Source organism: Protopterus annectens, chromosome 2.part0, assembly GCF_019279795.1.
Source record: "Protopterus annectens isolate FY-2018-M chromosome 2.part0, PAN1.0, whole genome shotgun sequence".
NCBI lineage: Eukaryota > Metazoa > Chordata > Ceratodontiformes > Protopteridae > Protopterus > Protopterus annectens.
Window position 1 is genome coordinate 954,929,965 of NC_056728.1, and position 14,127 is coordinate 954,944,091.

The following is a 14,127-nucleotide window of genomic DNA, read 5'->3' on the forward strand; positions in this document are numbered from 1 at the left end:
CAAGCAGTTCAGGTTACGACTGCATACCCTCAGAGAATCCATGCTACTGAAACACCCGTTATTCTATCCACTTTCTATGTTTGTTCTGGCACATATCTGGGGTTTGTCCATATTTGTACCAGTAGTTTGCATGCCTTTGTCCGGTTTCATACTTTACAGGGTTAACAGGTTTGAGCCATGTATAACTAACGTGGGGGAAACAGCATTCATTTACTATGCTGTGAGCGGATCACACACGCGCAGGCGCACTTGCATTTCCTTATTGTGGGTTACGTGCAGGTGCGCATGCATATCCTTATTGTGGGTTACATATGTTTACTAAGTCTTTGTGCTTACGTGGGCTTTATTACTTGTGACAGTACCAGTATATTATCTGTAATCCGGTTAACGGACGTATGCGAAACACACGTTCACCTTTACATATTTAACTGTCTGTACAGCACAGACGCATTCATTACACTTTCACATTATATGTGCTGTAGTCATAGTTGAACCGGGACTGCATTCACGTTGGCCGGATGCTGTAACCACTGTACATTTGGTGTTCTGACTCATTTATATGCATACCCATAGTACATAGCTACATTAACATATGCCTCACCGCTTCACTTATGACACAGGCATCCATTCTCCTGCTGGGAAAAATGCGGTACTACATGTTACACATTCCCTATTCCCTACTGCTCTGGACCCAAGCTGCATATTTAATCACTGCAGGGATATTCAGAACCCCAAGGCTTATAGTCCTGACACATACAGGTCTTTAATTGTCAGGGTGTTCATGTGGTGATCTGGGTTTAGGCTTGTCCGCCTGGTGAACGGAACTGCCCTGACCGTGTTCAAATGTCAGACAAAGCACATGGACAGGGTTTGTCCATTTTAAACATTTTATCTGTGTTTACAGACATAGGTGTTTGGGCACCTGCCAGCAGCTTATAATGTTGGCAATACATAATATGGGTGGGGGTGGTTACAATACATAATCCACGGTGAGTGGTGTTCCCATTCACATTTGACTATTTCCTGTATTCATTCTTACGAGGGTTATTATTTTGCACATGACTTAACTATGAATTAACTACAGGTATGCAGTAGTACAGTCAACATATGTGATGGTTTGTTACAGTATAAATGTATGGACCTCTGTAATACTGGGGACTACCCCCATCCTTCACAACATTTCATGCTTATGTACATACTATTAATCTGTGAACTTTCGAAGTTTGTGAGAGCAGTAATTACATCTGTCCCTATTTGTTCCATCCTTTTAGGCTTTGTCCAGATTTTGTTGCTGTAATAGGTTGAGAGGTGGTGTCGGTATGTGATTGAGTTGAATATATATTGTCAATAATTCAGTGGGGAGCAGGGTTACCACTTGTTCCTCTTTGCGAGGGGAGGTCCCACTTTGGACAGTTGTGTCCTGCGACGACACCTAAGACATGGCAAATGTCCTGTGATTTTAAGACAAAAATATATTTCTTATTTTCTTTACTATTATTTGGGATAGCATAAGCTATTCAAATGCTATGGAATAAGCTTTTATCTTGGCATACAAGTGTAATTCTGTCCTTTGCACTGGCCAAGGGTATGTTTTATCCTGCAAATTCTCACATTTCTACAAGGGATGTCCCACCTTGGCCATCTGAACAGGTGGCGACCCTAGTGGGGTGACCTGCATGGTGGACAGCTGTTCCATCCTGCGTAGTATGTTTTGCATGTCTGTGTAGAAACTGAACAGTACCGTGACTACACATACATGTTTTGTCCAGATGTGTACAGTACTGGACACCGTGGCATGTAAACAACTCTGAGGTTTCAACAGGTTACTTATCCCACGCTGGATGTACACACATTTTGCCGAAACATGAACGCGCGGGCATTTGGATTTACGTAACTGTGATGGGATGTTTACAAACGTGGGATACATATTTGCAATCCTGACACTGCCTAGGACGATACTTCCTACTACATATGGGGAATACTCGCTATGTGTAGGTGTACGGCTGCGCAAGGCTGCTAGCTGGATTTGGTGGGCATTCGGACATGGGTGTGGGTTATGTGCTATACAGGGGTTGTTGCGTATTGCATTTGCATGCATGGGTTCTGCTTTTGGATATCCCGGTTCCGCATATAGCATCTTATGTGTATGTGACGGTTACGTTCCTGTTCATGTGTATAGCACATTTTAATATACATATGTTTGTGTGTGTTTGGTATACAATTTGGACTGTCTGGTTTCTTTACAGTTGTTATATAGCCACAACTGCCCAGCTGTGTACTATCACTACCACTGTGGGACTGCTGGTGACCATGCCCATGGGGCTAGACATGTGTATTGGCGGCGCGCTGACATGATGCGCTTCACTTCCACTGGGTATAACTACTGACAGTGCAGTACATTACGGACACACGATTTTAAATATCATTTGTTCCATGGACGGAAACTCATATTGTGTTGCGTGCATTTCTGTTTGGTTCTCCATTTTGTGTGGCCGGGAACTGTCTTGCATGCTTTGCATACGTTTCATTATCCACGGACACTGATAGGTGCGATTACTATCGCAGGCAAGCTATAATATTCAGCAGTTTAGGTTGCTCATCGCCAGCCGACATTGACACGCCTCTGGGCGCAGCTTAGTAACACCCCATGCACTCACGCACGTGTCCTATGCACTTGCATGTAGTGGCAACGCACCTTCATTAATATGCATATGGCGCTACTACACCATTTATACGCCGCACGACCGGTGCAGGCCTTACACCGGCCTTGCGCCGAGCTTCATGAATCCGGGGGTACATGTCATGTTAAGTCAACATTTTAAATCACTATTCAATAAAAATACTGTACATATAGCTAATAAATACATATGTGTGTGTGTATATATATATATATATATATATATATATATATATATATATATATATAAAAATAAATAAAATGTATAAAGTACTGGTTTAATGGAAATATAGTCATTGATACCTGGGTGTACTGCTGTATTAAGTAATATCCCCCGTTTAATCTCACTTTCACCCAGTTTGATCTTAACATTCCCTCCCCTAGGGTTGACTTTGACTTGTTCTAATATGGTAAATTTAAATAAATCACAATTCGGACTTGCTTCAAGGTGCCTATAAAGTGCATTTTTAGTATCCTTCTTTCTAATGCTGTAATATTGGTCATAAACACGATTCCTAAGGTACCTGTTGATTTTCCCTACATAATAACTCGGAAACTTTACACATTTTGCTAAATATATCACGTGCTGTGTCCTACAATTACCCTTTGTCGGAGTACATGATACTGTTGTACATGACGTAGTTTTTATTATAGTTAGAGCACTTTAAATGTTTTTCTAGGCTTATTGAGACGTTGCACTGATTGGTCATTGAAATGTATTTAACCCAGCTGATAATTGTTTGTAGTGTTCTGATGAAGTCTACTCATTGTAGATGAAAGCGCTCAATCAATTATATATTTGTCTGTAATAAAAGTTTTTTCTTCAGTTTATGTCCAGTTCGTGCTACTCTGCAATATATTGGGACTGTGATACATCTACAGCGTAACTTACATCATTAGTGTGTGTTTTATTCTTGGGTCGATTTCGCTGTATTATCATTTATTTTACTAGGTTATAAACTGTAGCAACTGTTTGCTTCATTTGTAGCAAACAGTTTGCTAGAGTTTAAAAGAAGAAATTCTTTTTTTTTTATGTTGAAGGAGGCTTGAGGGCAGGGCACACAAACCAGACCTGAATGGCTGGGGTAGGAGGAATGGAGGACGTGTTCTGCATCAGACCGCTGGTGTGCCAGTAAAAAATAACTTTTTTTTTGCTTTCTCTGAGGAGGTGGGGCACTAGTTCATCGTTCAAGCCCAGCATACTGGTTGAACCAGCTATAATTTTGCCCCATACTGAGCCATTCATAACTTTCAACTAAACTGTCTTCTGTTTCTCAGTCATCTCAGCATAAAAATCATAACCAAGTACATTGCGGTTCTGCAGCACTGTCAGTGCTGTCTTCCTGTAATAAAATACTGACCTGTTACCTGTTACTTATAGCCTCAGAAATCCAAAAAGCTACATCTTTTGGAAACTTTACTTCCCACCAACCACTCTTTTCTTTTGATCTAATACAGTACAATTCTTAACACAGTTCACCTCTATTTTTATGACATTCTTCAACCTTCAATTTTCCTTCATCAACATTTGCCATTTTCCACAGAAAAGGATTAACTACTTCATTGTTTACCATGTAGCAAGTTTTTTTGTTTATATAGTGTTTTACTCTCTGCTAATTACATTTACTAACTCCAAGATCACACTACATTGAGGAAGACAGTAAATTTCCTGATCCTCACTGTATCTCAATCTCCATACAAAAGCTTCAGATTTTCTGAAAGGAGATCATATTATCTCATTGATATGAATTTCAAGTTTTTGAAAACTCGATCAACTGATAGGGATCCATACTGCTAACAAGCAGTCAAGTGGCAAAATGATCTCTCTTCTCTACTTCCTGTAACAGTAGGTGTTCCAAAAGGCTCAATACTTGGTCCACTAATCTTCTCAATCGTCACCGATGATCTCCACACTGCAACTAACCTTGCTACCATCATACAATATGCAGATGACTCCACTGTCATCTATGCCGCACCCTCCCTGCCACAACTACAAGAAGTTACTCAAAAATCCTTCACAGCCATCAAATCTTTCCTAAATAAATATCAGCTAACCCTCAACCACAGGAAAACCAAACTAATGATGTTCCTCAACAACAATCACAAAACAAATAACCTCAACCAAGACTTTAAAATCACCTCGTCCAACCACACTCTAACTGAACCAGTCTCAGAAACTAAGCTTCTAGGTATCACTAATGATAATAATATAACATTTTAAAAGCACATATCACTTGCAATTAGAAAAGCACATGTTAAACTAGGTTCCCTTTACAGAATTAGGGCTTACCTAACCAACTCATCCAAACAATCGCCAGGACTCACTTACTATTCACCCTACTCTACGCCTCCCCTATACTCACAAACATCAGGAAAACTGACCTTAGGAAACTTGAAACGTGCTACCACAAGACAGCCATATTTGTCACCAACCTACCACACAGAACCCATCACTGTCTCACTCTAAAATAACTCAAAAGGCTAGAATTACCTAACCTCTTATCCTTAAACCCACTGCATAGTATTACCTACCTGACAAATGCCCAGCTGTACATAAACTAGTACAAAACCACTTCAACAACAGGACACTCAGATCCTCCACCAAACTACCATTAGAAGTCACAAAATGTAATAACAGCTTTAGAGACTCCCTGTACTCTAATTGCATTTCCAAAGCATGGAACACTATGCATCAGAGTAAACTAAATACATCTGATTCAGCACAGTTCAAAACCTGCCAAAGACTCATCTAAACAACAACTGGTTATACTCTTGCTCCTCACCAGGCTAAACCTAATTGTCTCTTTCCCCCACCATAGCTTACCCTCAAACTCCCCTCCTACTTACTACTCTTATGTTTATATAACTTTCGAGAAAAAAAATTATTTGTATATTATTGTATGCTACTGGACAAACATTTGAATTACTATTCTTTTGTATAGCATGCCTTCATTATGATACTGTATAATTTTGTCCAAGCTGAATAATTTTGTGCTGTTATACTATGTACTGTTATATGGAGCTTTCCTCCCTGGACCTCTGCTGAAAATGAGCAACTAGCCTAGTCGGACTTCCCTGGTAAACAAATGTTAAATAAATAGTAAATAAATAAATATATATAATTCTCTTTTCACATTTACTAACTCTGTCTCTCTTTCTCTCTCCACTTGGCAAGGCTTCTTCATACGTGATTAAAAAAAACTTTTATATTGTATTTTTTCTTCAGTCTCATAATTTATTGTCCTTCTAAAGATCCCCTGTACTCTACCCAGCAGTGCTCCCACAGTTCATGAAAAAGAACACAAAGAAGGGTAGTATAACCACAGTAATGTAATTTCTATTTGAAATTCTGCAGTATTACAAATTTGACGTAGTTGCTTTAATTTCTGTCCTTATTTAATTAACCATTCATCTTCTCATATTTAAAATCCATAAAGCTTCTTGATCTGAAAAACTGACACTATACATGTTCCCATTAACTTGCAACAAACCTAAAGACAAAAAATTTAGTTGATTTCTGTCTGCAAGCTCCTTTCATAAAAGTTTGGCAGGAGTAGAGTTATTTTCTCTTTTTGTGAAAAAAGTATTTGTTGGTGAAAATAAGTTAATTTAACACTTATCTGTCCCCTTTCCAAACTTATTGTCCTAGGTTCCATTCGAGCCAAAAATTAAAAGATCTATCATGCACCACTTTAGAATTGTATAAAAACAGAAATGTATTACAATATCAAAAATAAATTAATAGCATAATATTTGAATAGGCATTATTTCAAATAAGTTTGCTGTACAACAATAATAAGTCAGAAAAATCGCATCAGTTTTGCACAAGTCAATGAGGCCTCTCAAATACCACAGATCAGTTTAAACAAAAATATTCTTGTGTGTCTCCTTAAGTCATTTTTAGCAGATTCTCCTTGTTTAATTGTCATTGGTGAATGGTGAGCAGGAGGAAATAGTCCTGCAATCTGTTTCCATTCTCTAAGAAGTCCAGAAAAATGAAGATAGTTCCTAGCACATCAATGCTGGCTCCTCTGTAGGCAAAAGTCCAATTCAGTTACTAGTAGACGTGATTGAATAATTTTCTAGCTTCGTTTTGGGGATGGCTAGACACTGAAAACACAAGATGCAACATCACAGTCTTTGGTTCCTTTTGCAGTGTCTAACAACATAGCAGGTCTCAAACAAAGCTCATTCACAGGGTTAGAAGTGTGTATGTGAGGGTCTGTGGGTTAGGCTTAGAGTAAGGGCTAGGTAAGAGGATAGTTTTAGTGTTGTGCATTTGTGTTTTTGTGTGGGGCTGGAGTATGTCCAAGTGTCTTGTCTAGTGTTACTGTTAGGAAACATTTTTTTAGAAGGTAAGGTGCAGGATTGAGGTTAGAGAGCAGGAATAGAGTGAGGGTTAACACACATGAGTGAAGTGGTGCAGCAGGGGAGCGTGTGTGTGTGTGTGTGTGTGTGTGTGTGTGTGTGTGTGTGTGTGTGTGTGTTTGTTTGTGTACATGCAAACACACAGACAAAACTAAATACATATACATTTAGATGTATGTACGTATATGAATGTTTGTATTTATATATCTGTATTCTTTGTATACCTTGTATCATTTAATCAGTTTGAGTCTGCATTATATGGATTACAGTTGGTTTGGGTTGGTTTAATGTGATAAACTGCAGTAGGTACCTGGTTATATTTCTTAAATTATCAGTTTGGGCTATAAGGAAATAAGACAGCATGTATCTCTTTGCTACCCTTACTATGTGTTGTGTTAATAATAGTTTATTTAAAACTGCAGCTGCCATCTGGAACAGATATTTTACGTCTCAGCAGCATCCAGTGTATGGTGAGGTGAATAAATGTCGTGAAATGAGGGGAGAGTTTTTATGTTGACTTTATTTTATTCCACTTCAAAATAAGTTGTTGTACTGCATCTCAGCAGTGATAAGCAGTGAAACCTTCATGCAGACTGATATCTTGTAGTTAGCAGAACATAAAGGATCGGCATTCTGTGTAGTGATTATTGGATGGCTTGTCCTTTGTGTGACTAGCTGTAAAAGTCAGAATATTGTCACTGATAACAGTCAATGAAATGACTCTGAGACTTGATACATCACCATGCAGCGCACTGAATTAAACCTACTACTGGCAATTTATAGGACCGGGGCATTGCATAGTAGTTTTTTTACTGCCAAGCAATGTCTGCATGTGAGTACAGCTTGGTGCATCAACACAAAGATTAAATTATAAATATTCATCATGTATGAATGGAGAGATGAGAGCTACAATAAACAAATTCAGACCCCTCCCTGCTGCTGAACTGCTTAGTGGTGTGAGGAATATAAATGCAATTGTAACTGCTGATCTGAACACATTTTTAATGAACCTAAACTTTCTAAAAATGTGAAAGAGAGTGATAAGCAACTACTTTAGGTAACCATTGTTGAAGTGTTGTATACAGGAATGTGATTTCCATGACCAGGGATAAATGTTTTATAGTTCACTTAATATCGCAGATCTGTTTAATTACCACCTGCAAAAACTTCAGCCTCTCCTCCATGTTAATGCAGCAGTGCTCGGTGGTAATAGAGAGTGTTAACTGCAGTCATGTTTAAGGACGTGGAGAACAGACTCACCCACCTCACAGCTGATACAAGGACACATGCCTCAGGTGATGACACCAAAGCGTCTAACAAAGGACTTCAAAAAGCTGACCAAATGACAGCTGAGATTCAGTTGTCCGATTCAGTGCAGGTAAATGGGAAATATTTTAAATGGGCCACAACAACCCTGCTGTAAAGTATCAGCAGGGTGAAATATAACTAATGCTAAAAAAGAAGGAAAAGCGATTGGAGTGTTTATCATACCTTAGTTAAACCTCCACAACCAAATTGCAAGGCTGTAGCAGCAACACAGAATGCAAGGGTGAAGCCTGAATAACATACTTCACAAACATAAAAGTAATCCTCCCACTGTGCTGGGCCTTGTCGTTGCCTCCATCTGTGCAACACCTTCAGCATTTCTTGGCCATATATGAAGTGGTACATCAGGCACTGTAAGAAATCCAGGAGAAAGTCAGCAGAATGGCATGTGGAATGGAGAGAAAAGAATATGACTAGAGTGTAAGGAAGTTACTGTTCGTTAGATATGATTTAAAGGAGGTGGACAAAATAAAAATGTATAATATTGTGTTTCAGAGAAGCACTGTGGTCATTATCTTCTTCAGTTTGAATCTCAGTTGGGATGCCTGCTGTCCATAGCATGCGCATCTTTCCTTAGTCCACATGGCTGTTTCATAAGTAGTTCACTTTCCTTCTGTATGTGAATTAATGCCCTCCAAATTATCAACAGGTGTTAGGTGCTGGATCACCTACAACATTAAGCTAGATTGAGGTGGTAATTAGAGAATGAATGTATAAGTAAGATCATGTACAGGAGATGTGAGGGGAATCACCCTAAACATGAAGCATAGGTTCATAGGTTCATAGGTAGGTACTAAGCTATTGGCCCTAGGGCCTATATAAGCCTAGCCAAAAGGTACCCTGGCTTTCGCCACCCAAGAAAATTATTTTCCTGTGCCCTTGTCGAGCAGAGCCACAGAGGTGATCCCCGGGGTGAATTTCCTATCTCCCATCCAATCATCAAGATTTTTCTTGAAGAGTGCTAATGAGGAGCTTTGTTTGATATAGATAGGTAGTTTGTTCCATAGTATGGGAACTCTCTGGGACAGGAATCTATCCCTCCAGCATGTTCTGTTTATTGTGGTGACAAGGTACTGGGATTTCTTTAAGTGGAGCTTCTCCAAAAGCTTTTGGTTTGACATAGCTTTGTATGTTAGGCAGAGATTGCGTCTGAGTAGGCGATATGCGACAGAGTAAATCTGCAGTTTTTTGAGACGGTCTGCATAGGGCATCTGTTTGAGGCCGATAATCCTCTTTGTGAGGTATTTCTGTGGCCTTTCCAGTTTTTGTAGCTGTCTTGTGAGGTGCATACCAAAAGGGGTGTTGTACTCTATAATGGGTCTAATGAGTGACGAGTAGAGGGGAACAATTACCTCTTTTTTCCTGGATGAGAACACTTTTGTGATGAGGTGTGTCATGTAGAAGGATTTCCTGACTACTGTGGTGATGTGATTATCAAAGGAGAGACTACTGTCCACCTGTGTCCCAAGGTCTCATCACACTTTTGGTGTTAAGGAGACTACTGCCTATGTGGTAGTTCATGGGTACATAGTTTTTACCAAAAGTGATGACAATGCACCTTTTGGCATTGAGCTTGAGGACATGGCTTTGACATCAGGCATCTGTCTCCGTGAGGCCCTTATGTAGGATGTCCACATCATTTGAAGTTTTGGTTATGGCTCCTAGTTTGCAGTCATCTGCGAACTTCATTAGTCAAAGACCTTCTGTGTTAGCCTGTACTTCAGAGAAGTAGATACCAAACAGGAGAGGACTCAGGACTGAACTCTGTGTTATTCCACGTGTCACTGGTCTGAAGTTGGATTTGGAGTCTGCTACTTTCACAGTGTGGGTTCTGTCAGTGAGCCAGTTGGCAACCCATCTTGTGACATAGGGATTTATTCCTAGTTTAGTGAGTTTATCTATAATTCCAGAGTGAGGGATGGTGTCGAATGTCTTGGCAAGATCTAGATAGGCTGTGTGAACCACCTTATCCTCATCTACAACTTTGGTGACCGCTTCAAAGAAGTCTATCAGGTTTACGAGACATGATCTGCCTTTTACAAGCCTGAACTGGGTGGGGTCCAGAGTTTGGAGATTACCAATGTCATTGTTTATAAGTTCCATGATGATACGTTCCATAGCCTTGCAGACCAGGCTCATCAGGCTAATGGGGCGGTAGTTCCCGGGGTCCATGGTGGCTCCCCCTTTAGTGAGTGGGATAACCGTCACTGTGCACCAGCCTGAGGTGAGGCTATGATTGAACATGGTACTTAGGTGGGGTGCCATTTTATTCTGTACTTCATGTAGAACACAGCCTGGGATGTTGTCAGGTCCCATGGATGCTGTGTTCTTGGCTTTGGAGAGTATGTTTTTTACCTGTGTAGCCGTGATTACAGGAACTTTGCATTCTTCTTGTATAGAGATGGGCCCTTTAGGGGATGAGAGGGGGGATAAAGTTAGCACTGAACCTATCTGCCAGGATGTTGGCAATATCAGTTGGGTCTGTATATTTAGTGCCATTGTGCTGCAACTCAGAGCAGATCTGAGTGTTGCCATTGAGATTCTTGACATAGCTATAGCATGCTTTGTGGTTGTCTTTAGAGTCAGTGGCAGTTTTGTTTTTGTAACTAGCTTTGGAGGATTTTATGAAGGGATCTCAGCTGCTTACTGAGGCTGACCAAGGACTTCCTCCAATCATGGGATTTAACTCTTTATTGCAACAGTTTCTTTCTTCTGTTGTAGAGTTTGTTTATGGCAGAGGACCACTAGATTGGCTTCCTTTTTTTGGAGGATAGTATCTTGGTTCTGTCAGGGATTGCACGATTCATGCACTCGTGTAAGTGCTTATAAAGTGCATTTCTGTAGGATTCAGCAGTCATATCTCTATTGTCCATCAGCATGGGTGTCATGAAGTTTGAAACTTCTGTCTTAAGAAGTGTGAAGTTGGCTTTGGAGAAATGTTTTTCAGTGGTTTCCCTAATGGGGGGTGGGGGTGGGATGTGAATGTCTAGGGTGATTAGCTTGTGGTCGGATCTGACCAACGAGGAATTGACCTCTGGTGTGGAGCATTGGTTGCCCATGTTGGTAATAACCAGGTCTAGGATATTGCTGCCCCTGGTGGGGGTGTGGATAAGTTGATCCAAGGCATGGGAATTTAAGAATTCCAGAAAACATTGAGCACAAGAGTTGTTACATGAGTAGTTTTCCCAGTTAATGGTGGGGTAGCTGAAATTGCCCATTATTAGGGTGTTAGGTTGTACCCTAATATTTTCCAGTGTATCAAGAAATGAGGAGTGGGAATCCTGGGGCATGGTGGGAGATCTGTAGCAAGCTACAAGTTGGATTGCGGTCTTGCCCAGAGTTAGTTGCACTTGGATAATCTCGGATGCATTATGCTGAGCAACTAGCCTGGAGGTGTGGATATCCTTAATGAATATGGACACGCCTTCGCCTTTAGTGTTTCGGTCCAGGTTAGGTGACCGAAAGATGTGGTATAAATTATAGCCTGGTAATGCAGGGGTACTCTCTGGAGCCTTGAACCAGGTTTCTGTCACTGCACAGATGTCGATGTTGTCCATCTTAAGGAGTGCCTCGAGTGAGTGCATTTTGAGGTTTAGACTTCTAGCATTGAGTAGCAATACCCTCAGATTTTGTTGCTTGTACCTGTTACAGTGGTAAATTTGTCATTTGAACCTTGCCTAAAAATGGCACTATAGGGGTGGGTAGAGCCTTAGCCAGTATCCGGAATCCCAGGGTTGACAGGTGCAGGCCATCTCTGGCAATGAGAGAGATGGCACAGGCATTGTTTCCCTTTTGTGTTTGCTAAAGTAATCTTTCACAGAGTTCTCTGGCTTCATGGAATGAAATGTTACAAATAGTTGTGGGTGCAGAAAGTGTGGAAGTATTCAAGGGTTCACAGGCAAGTGTAGAATGGGTGAGAATGAAGAAGGGATGGAAAGAAGATAGTGCACTTCAATGTAACTTTAAACAGGCAAATTGTTTACATCTTTTGTAAGACAGACAAGCAGTATAATGTATAAAATGCACATGATACATCAACAGTTTATAAAGAACTTAACTGATTTCTTCTCATCTTTCACATTTAGGCCATCAAGTACACAGAACTGTTCAAAAGAAAGCTGCAACACTCAGTGGAGAATTAGCACGTGGACTCAGTGCACAGCTACCTGTGGAACCTATGGTTTCCAGTCTAGACGAGTTGACTGTGTGAATCTTCGCCTTAACAAGAGTGTCCGTGAACAACTCTGTTCCTGGAAGCCAAGACCTGTAAACTGGCAACGTTGTAACATAACACCCTGTGAAAATGGTATAGCTATTTTTTACATAGTGTCAAAGCAACTCCTAATCATATATTTAATATTCAGTTGTTGTAAATGGTCATTTTAAATTATTTTGAAATGTATCACCTCATTTCATAAGGGTCTTCATTTAGCATCCTGAAACCATTGTTTGCTCCTTTTTATATACTCCCTATTTATGACATTTTAATGGCAAAGATAGTTCTTCGAAGTGTAATGGCTCAGGAGCACTGATGGAAAATTCAGGTTGTTATTGCAGTTTATTGTGTATGGTATGGTATGGACACCTGGGGAGAAAATACTTAGATTTGTTTTAGAAGAAATGGAGTGGGAGGTACCAGTTTTGCATCATGTCTTTATCAATTTAAGAATGCAGATTTATCTGAATTATTTGCAAGGAGTTGTTCCTGAAAAAAATGTACAATGAGTGTGCCAAGAGGTGCAGTAAAAATATAAGGAGCATTACAGAACTTATGAATTTCAGACAAAAAAGGCAGCTAAGGCTTGTGAATACCAAATAACACATGAAATTTATAAATGATAGTACCCTTTGAGACAGTGTGCTAACTTCCTCTACATATGATGAGGACTCTGTTAACCCTAGAAACTGGTGCTTAATGACAGGAGAGAGAGCATGAGTAACTGATGGCCATCATGCCATTTGGAGGTTTGGAGGGTCAGAGCTACAGTAGATGTTACAGGTTATCACTTCTGTGATGACCAGTAGCATGGATGGGTTATGAATCCCAGCCTGCTGCCCAAATATGTGAGGAATGGGGCATGCACTGCCACCAGTTATAAAGAAGAGTCCATAGGGAGGGTCTCTTGAATCACCCTACTGGTGCACAACAGGTTAAAATAAAAGAAAGTGTAGATAAATCTAAGTCAGCAATCAGTTCATGCAATGCAACCAGACCTCAAGAGCATAGTGAGAATATGCACTACTGTTGTGGATATGATCTTTCAATGTCCACCACATGATTAGACTGCACACATGCCACCTTCAGAGTTGAGTCTTTGACTTAGCACCCCAGCACCTTTTCTCAACACTCTTCCTGTGAACAACAGTGTCTTCCAGAGTCCCTTACGCACAGCAACTACATTTCACCCAGGATATTATTTTCAGAGATATACATGCACACAATTCCCTGGGAGGCTGGCAGAATTCTCCACTTTATAGGTTCATACAAGACTTTTGATTGGATAGATCATTTGCGCACTAGCCTTGAGATCCCATTTTGTAAGTACTCTACAACACAAAGTAATTACTGCCTAATTTCTCCCCTTTCAGTGAGGGTTTGAGAAGACAGACTGGGGTGATTTTACAGTTACCGAACTATTCATCAATCATTGTGTTTGACGAGGGTCAGAGAGCAACTTTTCTTTACATTTAAGAGAAGTCTATCCTTCAGAACAGGGATACTTTGAGAGAACTATCTATCTTGCCAGCATATGTTT

The 14,127-nt window shown here is 40.2% G+C and overlaps 1 protein-coding gene across 1 annotated transcript in view; it reads left to right on the forward strand.

The window, feature by feature from the left end:
* The window catches only part of ADAMTSL1 (ADAMTS like 1), a 4,128,157-nt gene that overhangs the window by 4,002,482 nt on the left and 111,548 nt on the right, over positions 1–14,127 (forward strand). The window contains exon 28 of the mRNA XM_044061207.1: positions 12,457–12,677. Within this exon, the coding sequence (XP_043917142.1) occupies positions 12,457–12,677 (221 nt within the window). The remainder of the gene's footprint in view (positions 1–12,456; positions 12,678–14,127) is intronic.